At 37.0% G+C, this 14,105-nt stretch overlaps 1 protein-coding gene across 1 annotated transcript in view; it reads left to right on the forward strand.

The window, feature by feature from the left end:
* IQSEC1 (IQ motif and Sec7 domain 1) overlaps positions 1 to 14,105 on the forward strand; it is a 149,687-nt gene that overhangs the window by 118,964 nt on the left and 16,618 nt on the right. Inside the window, exons 4-8 of the mRNA XM_009321981.1 lie at positions 2,063 to 2,224; positions 6,513 to 6,635; positions 7,449 to 7,615; positions 10,228 to 10,367; positions 12,003 to 12,032. Of these exons, the coding sequence (XP_009320256.1) occupies positions 2,063 to 2,224; positions 6,513 to 6,635; positions 7,449 to 7,615; positions 10,228 to 10,367; positions 12,003 to 12,032 (622 nt within the window). The remainder of the gene's footprint in view (positions 1 to 2,062; positions 2,225 to 6,512; positions 6,636 to 7,448; positions 7,616 to 10,227; positions 10,368 to 12,002; positions 12,033 to 14,105) is intronic.

Here is a 14,105-nt window from a genome sequence, read left to right on the forward strand (position 1 = left end):
AAAGAGTAGTCTTCATTCTTACAGTTCAGAGTTTTCAGGTAGTATTGTCATGTTATTACAGTTCAGACTTTACATTGCTTCCACGTTACAGCTTTCATAACAAATTGGACTACTTGCAGATAATCCTAGACTGCAAAACTTCCTGATGCTTCACTTCAGCATGAAGAAAGTATCCATGGGAGAACTTTTGGCTTCCAGTGTATTGCTAAATGGATTTTTAAGTCTGTTTTGGAGACTTACCTAGCCTATTTTGAAGTCTATTTCAGTAAAGTGAAGCAGTGCTTCTTATGTGAAAAAACAGAGCCTGGCTTATGTAAAATTATGCAGCTACATAGGAACTGAGGCAAAATAAATCACGTGTCACCTTTTAAATGTTCAGGCTTATGGGGGTGGTAAGAATTCAAGTCGTGGTTTAGTACAATAGGTAACGATCCAGCATTTTCTATATCTCAAGTAAAGGTGATCTTTGGATCAAGTTGTGCTCTTTGATTGTGTTCTTTGTTTTCTGTTTTGACAATTGCTGGAGAGGAACTTTCCTGGGTTTGTATCACTCTGTAATTTTGTGGACAAACGTAGCTCACTAACAAGGGGGATGGAGAAAACTATTCCTGTTTTTGTTGGATGCTGTGAATTTAAATTCAGAAAGATTAAGAATTCTGAAATACAACGCAGAAGCATATGAACGTAGCAGTTACATTCCTTACAAGAAAAAGAGTACTTTTTGAGTATGAAGGAGATTCATTTTACAAGATTGTATTTAGAAAATGACTGTATGTGTAATCTTATTTCAGATGAAAAGAGCCACAAAGCCCGATGCAAGAAATTGAGATTTGAGAACTCCCTTTTGATTAAATTATATATATATTCTTCTGATCTATCTAACTCTTAATAGGGTATTAAGTTTATAATAGTGTAATGTAAAAGGGTAGGAGACCTGAATGGTGATGTATTTAGTAATGTTATTTGCCATTAAAAACCCTGCGGAAGGGTTATGGTTGTATGATCAACCTGCTATGAAAATAGTACGTCACCTTGTCCTTTGACATGCTGCAAATCATTCACTTTTACAGGTGGACATTATATTATAATTCCTTACAAAAGAAAGATGATGATGGAATTACTGGTTCTGTAAAGATATCCCTTTATTATCTTTAAAAGAAATTTTGGTTGTCTGTTGTATCACACTGCAGTGCACAATATGTATTGTAAGGGGAATTTTACATCACTTTAAAAAAGAAGAAGCATTTGCCTTTATAAGCAGTAGATTTTATTGCCAGAAACCAATTCCATCCCCAACCCGCCTCCCCAGCACACACTTCTTAATATGTTAAAATGAGTAGCTTCAGCTTGCTTTGTGTTGAGATCTGAAAATGGTTACAGCTAAATCTGGAGGTGATGTATAAAGAGATGTAAAATATTGCAGAAACTATGAAGGTGCTTGTCTGAGGGAGGGAAATCTGGGGCAATGGGTGTGTTAAAGGACAAGGAAAAAAAATCTAAATTAGATGGGAGCTCCACTATTTTTAATTGCTTCTTTTTGCATTACTGACTGTTTTTTTTCCCCTTGTTTTTTGTATTCTCAGCTTGCAAGTTGTACCTCTTCAGATGGTTTTGTTCAATAAGTTTAACTTTTGACAGCAGCGGGGTGGGAGGTCAGGGGCGTTTTTTGCTACTTGTTTTTCATCGGCAGCTTTTTAGTTCAGTTTCTGGAAGGTACAGCTCTCCCAGCAACAGGAGCGTTCAGTAGCTGGTGTTGGGCTTGTCTTTTGCATTGACAAGTGTTTTGACTTTCATGCCTGAAGCTGCTTGCATAGAAAGCTTCTCTTTGGAAGGGTTATGGAGCATGTGTAATAACATGCAAAGAAGTGTTTCAAAGCTAGTGAGCTATTAACAGTGAACAGTATGTTCTGCGGGATGGTTACATTTATCCTGAAACTATACTAGCCCATACTAGTAGTATGTTAGTCAAAAGTGATTGGCAAAATTGTTGTAAAATTTTAACCACATGCCTTCAGGTCCAATGGAAGAAAATCAATAGTTTTGCATTCTCATTTCTCCTCAGAAAACCTGAAAAAGGAGTCCAGTACCTAATTGAGCGAGGTTTTGTGCCAGACACTCCAGTTGGTGTTGCCCACTTTCTCCTGCAAAGGAAGGGTCTCAGCAGACAGATGATTGGAGAATTTCTGGGAAACCGACAAAAACAGTTCAACCGGGATGTATTAGAGTGAGTATTGTGTGGGGGGAGGAGGTAAGCATATTTTAACGTTCAAGTAAGACATTTCATCAAGCTAGAGGTATTATTGGTCTCTGAATGTTCTGTGCTTATCTCTGGATCTTGTTCTGAAGGAGGGGGAAACCAGACTCTAAGGGTTAAGAAAGAAAACATGCACATGAGCACATACTTATTTCTTTGCTTTCCAGCTAAGTTACTGTTTCTGTTATTGATCCAGCAAGATACTTACAAGGATCTGTATTCCCTGTAGTCATGTACATTTACTCTAAATTTATGTTTTAATTTCATTTGCATTACAGTATGTTATTTTGAAGTCCTTTTCCTTCCTCAGGCTCTCTAATAATTTACTGAATGAAACAAAATAATATTATATGCAACATAAGGCTTCATCAGTAACAGAACATGAAAGTAATTATTACAGCCAAATGGCTCAGATGGTAGATAAACAGGGATTTCAGCGTGTACAGGCATATGCTGACAAGATCTATACAAACTGTTCTTTTCCAAAAGATTAGATAAACAAAAACTGTTTTAAAAACCAAAGAAGTTCAAAGCAGAAAATTAGACTTTTAGCAGCTTGGTCATAAATTTCTAAACCTTACATACAGAGCAGACCAAAAAAAGAAGTTGCTTTATTTTAAGAGGGCGTTCATTTAAAACAAGTATTCTTTGGGGGCTTTTTTTTTTTTTTTTAATCTGATATACTGACCTGTAAACAGGAATACATCTTAGTCCAGTTTTGTTCAAGGAATTGTATAAAAAATTTAGTCAGATGTTTAATAAAACTGGTGAGAATGAAAGCAAAAACCCCCACATCTTGCCCATTAAGGAAGACTAGGAAAAATTCTGACCACAGGTTTTAACCAGAGTATAATGAAAGCTGTACTGAAATTTGCTTTGGTCTACAGATGCAGTCTTTCTTGAGGACTGAATGTTGATACATAATATTGATACATCGCAAAAATGTTAAGGTTATGGCGTCATGATACAAAGTGTCTGCCAACACCTTATATTTTCTTTGCCTATTTCTTATAGACTGCTCTCACTGGCTTCATACTGCAAAGATGTTGGTCATGTTCTCTACAGTCATCCTGATCTTACTGTTATGCTGTCAGAACTTACGTATCTCAAATTGCAAGCTTGAACACTGTATTAATACAGCTAATGGCATGTGTACATATGCCATAGACCTTTTTTTAGAGGCCTTCACTTTCTTTCCTGTGCCTTGTTAAAGGCTGCCTTCTTATAGTACAATACCCAGCAGAAAGCGACGGACGAGCCTCTGTACCAAAGCATGCAGCCAGCCTTACAATACAGAGTAATAGAGTATGGCTGGATTTTGATGCCATCCCTATTCAGCATGAGTCACTATTAGCTACTTGTCATGATCGTCTGGATTTTGCAATTATGAGTCAGATTAGGGTGAAGACTATCCAAAGAGTGTATCTTCTAATTTTTTAAAACAAAACAGTACAGGTCTAGGACGAGATGATTTATAATCTTAGATGATGCATTTTGTGATCCTGAACAAATCATTTGCCCTCACTGTCTCAAACAGACTAGCGGAATATGGGTAAGTAGAAGTATGTCTCTGCTAAGCCAGATGCTGTATCTGTGATGAGGTGAATTGTTAAGAGTAAGGTCATAATCACCTACCTACAACCCCACAACAATCCTTTTATTGAAATTAATCTATTCTTAAATAAGCTGTTTCAGCTATGCTTTGGGGTGAGGAACACCCAGTAAGTGGTGCAGTTTTCTTGATAGTGTTCTGAACCTTGCCTGCCAATAGGAACAAGGTTTTTCTTCTTAAGAAGAGACAACAGAATAGCATTTAATCTTAAATATCGCATTTACAGATTGGAGGGAGATTTTGTCGAACTGATAATAACTCCAGGTTGTTTCATAGAAAAGATATTTTAAAGGCATGATCCTTCTTCTGTTACACAGTTTAATTTCAAGTGACTTGCTTTGATTTGTGTTCACGTTTCCCAGGTCCTGTAAATTAGGATGTTTTGACTGTTTGAAATCTTTTCACTGAAGCTCCACTTCACTGCAGCTTAGAAAATATTCAAGAGAGTAGCTTAAATTTTTGACCAAGAGCTGCATTCTGGGCCTACTGTAGTTGCTACCTTGTGGTAGGTCAAGTGTAAAGGCCTTGTTTGGGTGGCATGGGGCTGCCATAGCTGGCATTGATGTTGTTGCCCTGGCCGACATTTGGGGCACATCAGACATGCTTCCCGAAGCACTGCTGTTCTGTAGTGAGCCTCAGCTTTCTCTCTCTGCGTGACCAAGGAGTTCTTGATGTGATAGAGATGTAGCTGAGGATCTGACCTTCTACTGTGTCTTGACTTTGCATTGGAAAACAAAAGTACAGTCACTCAGAGAAGAAAGAATAGAGTAAAACCATCATAAAGAACACTGTTAAAAGTGAGAGGGAAAGCATGACATCCTGTTGCTCTGTACAGGACTCCATCATTTCAGTCCATTACGCTACACAGTTATGTGCAAGAGTACAGGCAAGTGGTACAGTAGAGAACCAAGGCAGTTGTAGCTGCGCTGACCCAGCAAATGGTATGTTCCACTCTTCTTGCCTAAATTTTGTGGAGAGGTGGTAAGCAGGGGATAGTTCCCAGGAAGAAGTTTCAATTATCTGCCGACCTAGAAGTGGTGAAGCCTAGCTGCTTCTTGCATTTACCTGCCTGGGACATGTAATTGTAATAGTGAAGATGTGGTCATTCAGCACAGGCTTATTCACCCAGAGTACGTATGTGCTCCAAGTTCTCCTGCGGTGACTAAAGTCCATTTAATCATGTTCTCTTTATCATTATGATCATGATATTATTATCAAGGATTATAATTTTGTTAACTATTGTTAACAAAGACTAAACAAGCATGTCTGACCTTACTTTCATGTTTTGATTTGACCTAGCTAAAATAACTTGTTCCCTTTTTTGTCATTACATAGCCACTAGAAAAGTTTTGTTTACTATTTTCAAATATTTGTAGAAAAGTACTGATTCCAGTTAAGGACATTGACTGTGGTGGTATATCTGCTGTCTCCGTAGTTCATATAAAAGATTGTTTAAGACCCCTCCCCATTATGTTGTTGGCCAGCATGTTTCTGGAGGCCCTAATTGCTCTAATTACTTCATTTTGACTCCAGCTTGTCTGCACATGTGCTTTACACCTTTGAAGGAGAAAAGAGCTTTTGGAAGGGTTACAGAACTTACAATAGGTGGGAAGACCGTGAACATTATTGCAGAACTGATAATAGGGTTTTAGGTGTGGATTGGAAAGGGCGTGAGAAATGCCAAGCCTGTTTGTTTCCTTGCGCTTCTGCATAAAGGGAAAAACATTCAAGGCAAAGTGAATAAATTGCTTTGCTATTAATCTATGTTAGCTACAATGTTACTAGAAGAAAAATGTGAGCTACTCTAATTTATCATTGTATAGCTATACATTTAAGAAAAGTCTTTCAAAACTGGATTGTGCTTTCTTTCTGTGGTTTCTGCATTACAGTGTTGTTACTTGCAGTGATTCATGTCTGGTTAAAGCTAATTTTAAAGAAAGAAAATTTATAAGCTTCTGATTTTAAAGTAGTCTTTAAACAAAGTATTAGAATGACATAGTTCACACTGTTGATTATATTAAACTGGTTCCTTTTTTATTTTTTGTCAGCACTGTATTTTCAGAGCAAGAAAGTAATTATTTCTCCATAAATGTTAACTGAAAGACATGGCAAATGATGGGGAGATGAGAATTACAGTAATAGTAAGAGAATATCCAAACAAGATTATTTTTTTTTCTCCGAACAGAAACACAAATGTAAGAACATTCCTAAACACAGAGCCATTTGGTACAGATTATTGTGCTTGCTGCAGGCTGTTTGATATAATATTTTGAGCAGTATAAACTATTTATTATTATTATTATAGGCATCATAATCATGGATTGGCCTGGAAGCACAAACCAAATAATTATTCTTGGCAATGGTATGTCACTTACGTTGCTCAGACATTTGTCATTCCAGCAGCTCTTCTGTTAAAAAAAAATAAGGGCCTGCTTACATGTACACATTCTCATTGATCCATTATTTGCAATCCTTCCTTCACAGCTTACCTGCAATTATTGCAATTGCTGCTGAATGTTTCAAAAAGGCTCCATGAATCTCTACAAGAGATGGAAAATTGAAAGGGTTTTTTGGTCTCGAAATCTTACCTTTGGTACTGTGCTGATAGAAATTAAAAGACACAATGGCAATATTTTTTTATCCTAGCTGTGTCGTGGATGAGATGGACTTCTCAACAATGGAACTGGATGAAGCACTCAGGAAATTTCAGGCTCATATCCGTGTTCAAGGAGAAGCCCAGAAAGTAGAACGGCTCATTGAAGCTTTTAGGTAAGATGCTGAAATAAATTACTTGGTCACCAGAAACCTGCTGTTGTCTAATGATCAAACTGGAGAACTGGGGAAGTTGAGTATACCTAAGTTACTTCCCTGCTTATTTGCAGTGTCCTTGTGAGCTACGTACAGTTTCAAATACAGCATGTCGTTTGTGGTGGTTTTGCTAAGTATGAAATAGGAAGTTTTATTTGCTGGTGCTGTTGATGTATGTAATTTGTATTAACGTAGCGAGGTTTCTCAATTAAAAGTTCTTCCTGGCATCAGTTGAAAAGATATTCAAGGGTTTTTGAATATCTCTAACAATGTCTTTGGATATAATAGTTTATATGAGTGTGACCATTTTATATGAGTGACCATTTACATTTTAATGTATAAAAAAACTCAACCTTTCATTAAGTATTTCAACAATAGTGGAATAAAAGCATTAACTTATTAACACTAACACAAGCGTACTTCGTCCAGGGCAGGATGAGAAGTAAATCATCATGTGACATGTCGTGGTAAGCTAAAATCAATGCTGTATTCTTACCTGGTGTCAACGGTATTACTCACTGAAAAAAAATTAAATACTGAAGTTAATGTAGCTCAGAGTCTGTACTAAGAAGTAAAGTTACAGTGGTAGTAAAAAGCAAAAGCCTTCCGTGTTCTAGGATTGGCTTATGAAAATATGCAGACAGAAAGCTAAATATACGTATGGAACGCAAATAATAGCTTGCTCAGCCTCTGGAATGTAGCAGTTGGTTTATTTGGTGGCATTAGAATAGTAATTCATAGCTCTGACAGCTTCCCCTCTTTGCTTTTTTACAGCCAACGGTACTGTATCTGCAATCCAGGTGTTGTGAGACAATTTAGAAATCCTGATACCATCTTCATTCTAGCTTTTGCCATCATACTGTTAAACACAGATATGTACAGCCCAAATGTGAAACCAGAACGCAAAATGAAGCTAGAAGATTTTGTCAAGAATCTAAGGGGTGAGCAAACTCTAACGATGAAGTTCATGAAAGCTTTTCCCTGTAACTGTCATTGGAGGGACACCGTGTATCTTCTGGGAAAAAGGCAAAATACAGGGCACTTGACTCTGATTTCACCTGACTTAAAACTACTGTCATTTTTACAGGCTTTAGTTATTTCTGGAATAGTGAAAACAGAATTAAGCATATAGTATTTTGTCATTTTTATCTTGTCTTTCTTGAGTGGATGTATTGTCAGGTCCTTTTATTCACATACATGTATATATATTAAGGAACAGAAATCGCTATGCCACGATGAGAACTTTTGGAAATAAACTAAAGATTTAAATTCTCTGTGGGGAAAAAAAAGTCCCAACTCCAGAACCTCCTGAAAGATACACGGCAAATAGCACAGAAATTTCATTTTGATTTCTTCATTGGTGTATTTTCTGATCAAGAAACTATTTGCCAGGCTATGGCACACCTAAGCTTGCAATTAGATTTCAAAAAAAATACGGATATTTTTTCAAATTTGTTTCTCAGATCTTTCTATCCTGGTTCTTTCTGGTGAAAAAGAACAGGTTTTCATGAAGCATCAGCTCAGCCAGTGCTCAGCTCTGCCTGACCGAAAGTAGTCACGGTAGAGCTGAGGAGGAAGATCATGCATGAGGAGATGATACCTCCTGTTGTTCCTGGGCACTCAAGGAAGAATGGATCGGACAGCATTTACCTCCTATTGCAGAAGAGCACTCAGATGTTAGAGAAACAAAATGAGGCTGAAGTCCCCATCCCTTTTTTTCCTTTACGATAGTTTGTGCCCATAGGGAAAAAGCAGCTTTTACTATAGTTCCATTCCTATGTGTTTGTGCAAAGGCCAGGAAAATTGCCTGCTCAGTCATTGCAACCCTCTTCTCTTCCTCCCCCTGCTTTTAAGCACAAGAATAAGCGCAACTTAGTGCACAGTCTCTCTTCTTTTGGCAACAGTGGATGTAGCAGCATGGTAGCAGAATAGGCCCACTGCTGCAGGCACCAGCAAGTGCTGATGTATTGTTTACCAGCGATTTTCTCAGTGATATCTAAAAGTGGGCTGAATGGCAGAAGGACAGCATCAAGTTGCTTAATGTGTAAAAAACACATTGGTGCATCTCAGACACATGGCAATTTGTATTCATGTGTGCATGTGGTACTTTCATTTTAATCCTAGTAAAAACAAAATACTTGTGGTGTTCTGGAATTTCAGATCTTGAAAATGAAAGTCCTGTTTGGTGATTTTATTCCCTTAGATTTACAGAAGACAGCAATGAACGATCTATGCTTAGCAGATGTTTTAGCTTAGCAAAATTTAAATTAGTGTTGAGATTTTACTATAAAGTCCACAAAGATTAAAAAAGGCCTGATATTCATTTCTTAGCATAATACTACACTTATATTTGTTGTATTAAATACAGTACATTCTCTCTGAGCTCCAGCCCAAATGCCAGCAATTTCTTATTATTGTAGGCATTTTTGTAACAGGCTACCTTGCCTGTAACTGTAAATGACTGGATGGCAAAGGGTGGTCTGTGGAAGACTTGCTGGTGTGGAACAGAACAGAGGCGGGTTTGCTTGCTTCTAGGTGCAAAGAAACTGTGTTTTATCACAGTATTTTTTATGTGAGGAGTTGTTCGCTGGGTGACAAAATACTCTATCTTGGCTTCTGAATGGGAGATGAGAGTTTATTGCTTTAAAACCTGTTTAAAAAATAGACATGCATCTCCCTGTCCCCAGAAAATCCAGCTTTAAGTCACTTATTGAAATTGGACTCCTTCCACTGCTATTAAAAATTCAGGATTAAGCATTCAAGACACTGTGGCATTTGTTAGAATACTGGCATGCCAATGATAATCACACAGTACCAAACAATAATCCTGTAAGTAGGCTGTTTTGTTGATTTGTTTTTCCAGAGTAAATGAATTGTTTTTGAAATGATACAGGAAATACTGCTTAAATTAATTAAATTAATTCTACTGGATGTTCGTAAGGTTCTCTTGTAGGAAATTATTTTATGAACAGTGCTGAGTAATACTGGGACAGAGGCAAAATGGAATGGTTCTTCTGCTTCCTCCCAGTGGTATACTCCTAGGAGGAGGTCATATGGAGATTTTAGTGTCTAAAGGGTTATTTAACTCATTTGAACTTTGATGCCAAACAGAGGAAACTTAAAAGAAAAAAAAAAAAAAAAAAAAAAGGATTTACCTCTTCTCTCAGCCCTTTCATGGCTTAGTTTTAGATGAGAGTTTTAAAACAAAAAAACAAACCTGTGTAATTTCCATCAATGTCTTGGCGTATTGGGGGCAGCAAGCTCTTCGACAAAAATCAGTGCTTCAGTAATGAGTAACATAACTTCTGCTTTGGTAAGGTAGGCAGAAGAACAGCATAGGAGATGTTAGCTGACAGAGTGCTGGCAGCTATAAAACAAAACAGCATAAACAAGTACACCAGCAGTCTTAGACAACATTGGCATTACCGTTAGCAGAGGAAACAAAGATTGCCCATGTTTTTCTCTTCTCCTTGCTGAGAAGCCTACTTTGCTGAGAAATGTTTGTTAGATCATTCAGAGCCAGACTGATAATAGAAACTGTTGGCTTCTGCAGGTGTGGATGACGGTGAGGATATCCCACGAGAAATGCTGATTGGGATTTATGAGCGAATCCGCAAACGGGAACTGAAGACGAATGAGGATCATGTATCCCAAGTCCAGAAGGTTGAAAAACTCATAGTAGGAAAGAAACCGGTAAGTTCACTTTGCACTGCCTATCAGTTGCTGAGGAGGTGTAGGGCAATGTACAGTATAAAACAATACAGAAGTGTGTTGCATAGAGGTGTAAATTGGTTGATAAATGGCAAAAGGCAGAAACTGCCAAAATAGTAATTTGCTATAAGGTTGGTTTTAATTTTGGAGTATTCACAGTGCAGATGAATTTTGTTGTTGCAGTCTGGTATTCATGAGTGATGATGTTACGAGTCTTAAACTCTTTTCTTTATGTGAAGCTTTACAATTCTGAAATTGCACTGAAATATCTGCATTTTAGGCAGTTCTCATGTTTGTTTCAAGAGAATTGAAGTGTTTTGTTAAAGCGATGCTGTAGAGATTCGTATTTCAACATTTATACCATCAGTTATGGCTCCATAATTTACAAGAGTAATAGAGAACATCTGTTCGCGTCAGCGTCTTTCTCAGCTTTGCAGCTAGCTCTATGAACAGGTATTTGCAAGGGGAGATTGTGTCATTTTGTCTCCGAACTTATCTGGAAATCAGGTCCCAGGGATTCTGGTGCTGGGTTTGAGCATCCAAAGATACCTCTTGCTTTGTTGTGGGAAAAATCCTGAAATACTTTGCTATATAAATTAATCTTCAAAGCGTCTGTTGGAGAAGGAGAGAGAAAAGGAAGGCCACAGAATTTTTCCCTTTGTTTTAGGAGCTGAGTGAACACAGAGATATTAAGACCAATATTTTACATGGTAACAATGGTATCTAATGTGGAGAGGGACAATGGATACTCAGCCTTCCTGAATTCAAGTCCCAGAGTCATTTTCTGAAAATTTTCATGTTAGTAGTCACAAAGGCAGCTCAGAACAAAGCCAAAAAAAGACTAGACTTGCATGTTTTTGAAGTCCTGAATCAGTTTTTTATCAGCTGTGGGGAACTTTACTGCAGCAGGGACTGATGGGTTGGGGGATTTTTTATTAAGAAAAAGAACATGGATCTCAAGATTCTCCCTATTACTTTTAAAGAGCTTTGAATTGTAATCTCTTCTCAGACGAGCCTCAACGTGGGGAGGAGGGGAAGGGAATGAGGGACCACCAAAAAAAAGAAAAAATCTAATATACTTCTGTTTTCCAGTAAGGAAATATTGAGGAGATCTCTTGGAAGAAGCAGAGGAAAGAGAAAGCAAAATTTCCTTAGTAAAAGCTTTTACATGTTTTTGAGGACAAGGGAAATAAATATTCTAAAGTCAGTATTTGACAGTCACTTATGCTTTCATATGAAACTTATTTTCCGTAATTGGTTGGGGATTTAGGTTTATATATAGGCTTCTGTGGGAGATGGGGTTTTTTAATGGTTCTTTTTTTATTCAGGCATGTAGCAATTCAAATCCTAAAACTAATCCTGACCTTGTAAATTAAATGGGATTTAGAAAACAATGCCCTCAGTAGAGTCCTAGGTTCAAGGATTCTTCTGTTGAGAGATTTTTTTAACTGTGTGAAAGAAAATTTAGGAAACAGCCAACAGTCTTTATTGATAGAAATATTTGTTTTTACTTTATAGGCATTTAGTCATAGTAAGACGGTGACGTATTTACTTGCTATGATACAGTACTGTGTTTCTCTGAAGTTTAATGAACTTGTATATGTCTTTCTACTGTAGATTGGATCTCTGCATCATGGACTTGGTTGTGTAGGTATTTCTCTCATACTTCTTCAAAATTTATAGTCATTTTAACTGGCAGCATTTTCTCAAACTGGCAATAATGCATTCTATTACATTTTAACTTTTAAAAAAATTGGGCTTCTTTCAAGCAAAATTTTCCTATTGTTGTAGTAATAACTCTCCAAAATATAAAGATTTTCTTAAAAATATATTTCCCAGAGACTGCTTAATTTATTGCCAAGAGTTTTCTAGACCTTTTTTTAGTACACTTTTTATGCATTTCAAATGCTATTATCACCATAGAAATTAGACAGCCAGTAAAGAATAAACAAACAAGTAAAATTACAGTTGCACCTCACCTTTCCGTCCGGGCCCTGGTGTGTTTGTTCTTTCTGGTCCATTTCAGTATTGAATGATACTCTAGAAAGATACTGCCAGTTAATTTAACAGTTCTCTTCTGAAAGATAGAAGAACATAGAAAATACTGATTCCAGATCAATATTTTAAGTTATAGGCATATTCAATAATAATCCTAAAACTATTCTTCTAATGCGGTGTTCCGCTTACTTTAGTTTCATGATAACATTATTGCTAGTAGTTTTGAACAAAGAAACCACCTCATAGCAGAGGAGTGCACCCAGTGCTCTGAATCTGATTACCTTATACAAATTTGGTCCTAATGATTTTTTTTTTTTTCTTCTCAATTATAACTGCACTGTGCATTAGCATCTTCACTCAGGACAACCCAGAGAAGGAACTTTAAACTTTCATTTGTTTTTTCAGTCTTCTATTTCTTGCTTTTTCTGTGTAAACAGTTAAAATCATGCAAAGTTAGCTTCATATTTCTAGGTGAAGTACCTGTCATTGTTTCAGGGATGCATGTCTAGCAGTACCACTGGACTGTAAAAACAAACTGAAAGATGTGACCTTTATAAAATACGATGGAAGGGAATCTTACCGGCTCATCTATTGCTATGAGTGAAAGCATTGTCTGTAGTTAAATTTCAATACCAGAGCTCACTGTAGTTGTTTGCAAGTTCATAGGCTCAGTGACTACCCTTGGGTTTTGTTATCTCGCAAATCTCAGACTGCCATGTGCTGGGAAAACTGAGTCGGGAGGTAGGAGAAAATGAGAACATGCAACATTCATTCCTGCCGCTTTTCCTGAGAACCCATGTAAGCTGTTCAGTTACCAGAATAGCCTGAAAATAGAAACCACTGATTTCTCCGGCATTCTTCACCACTCTGGCTCCTTTAGAACATGTCAGATTTTTTCTTAAATACTTTCTCCTTGCAAGTTCAGGAAAGGTAATTAAGCTAATGCCATAGATAAATTAAATGTTATTAGCATTTTATCTGTTATTAGTATAGTTATCATTGGATTTTGGGGAAAAACTGCAATCTAACCAAACAACTTGATAACCAACCAGGAGCAAGGGCAGTTAGTGAATCCTAAACTCTTTCCACCCCACACCCACCCCCCCCGCTTATGTAGAGGAAGAAGCAGCATTAACAGTCTTGGACTGTTTTTCTTTGCCTAGTAAATCTCATAATTCCCATGCAGAATCAGGAATTATAAAGAAATATAATATATAAATGAAATATATGTCTAGTTAGCAACTAAGATTCTCTACTTCAAATTTTTAAAGTTTAAAGGATTTCTTGTAATATTCTCGACAAGATATCATCATTTGCATTTGAAAGAAATGAAGTCTCACTAGGTTGAAAACAGCAGCTTCGGAGATAGCTTCAGCAGACGCTTCAAATCAGAAAATGGAAAATTATTCTTGGGTTTCTTGCCGGCATGAGAAAATAAGCCAGACTGAAAATTCATTTACTTCTTCCTGATGTCACCATTTCCTTGGTATTGGGGAATGAACAAATTGAATTAACTCAGTGGCTGACAAAACGTAATCTACAACATCAGTGTATTCATCTCACAAAAGCTAACGTTGCTTTGCATCCTTTCTTCTAATAAAGATATGTAAAAATGCTCGGGAAAGCAAATACCCTTTGCTTTGAGCTCCCACTTGCTTAATCTAAAGTTCTTTCAAGGTTTTATCGTTTCACAAAGTAAAACTCTATCCCCAGTAAAACTTT

This window comes from Pygoscelis adeliae, unplaced genomic scaffold (genome assembly GCF_000699105.1).
Source record: "Pygoscelis adeliae isolate BGI_AS28 unplaced genomic scaffold, ASM69910v1 Scaffold304, whole genome shotgun sequence".
Classification (NCBI taxonomy): Eukaryota; Metazoa; Chordata; class Aves; order Sphenisciformes; family Spheniscidae; genus Pygoscelis; species Pygoscelis adeliae.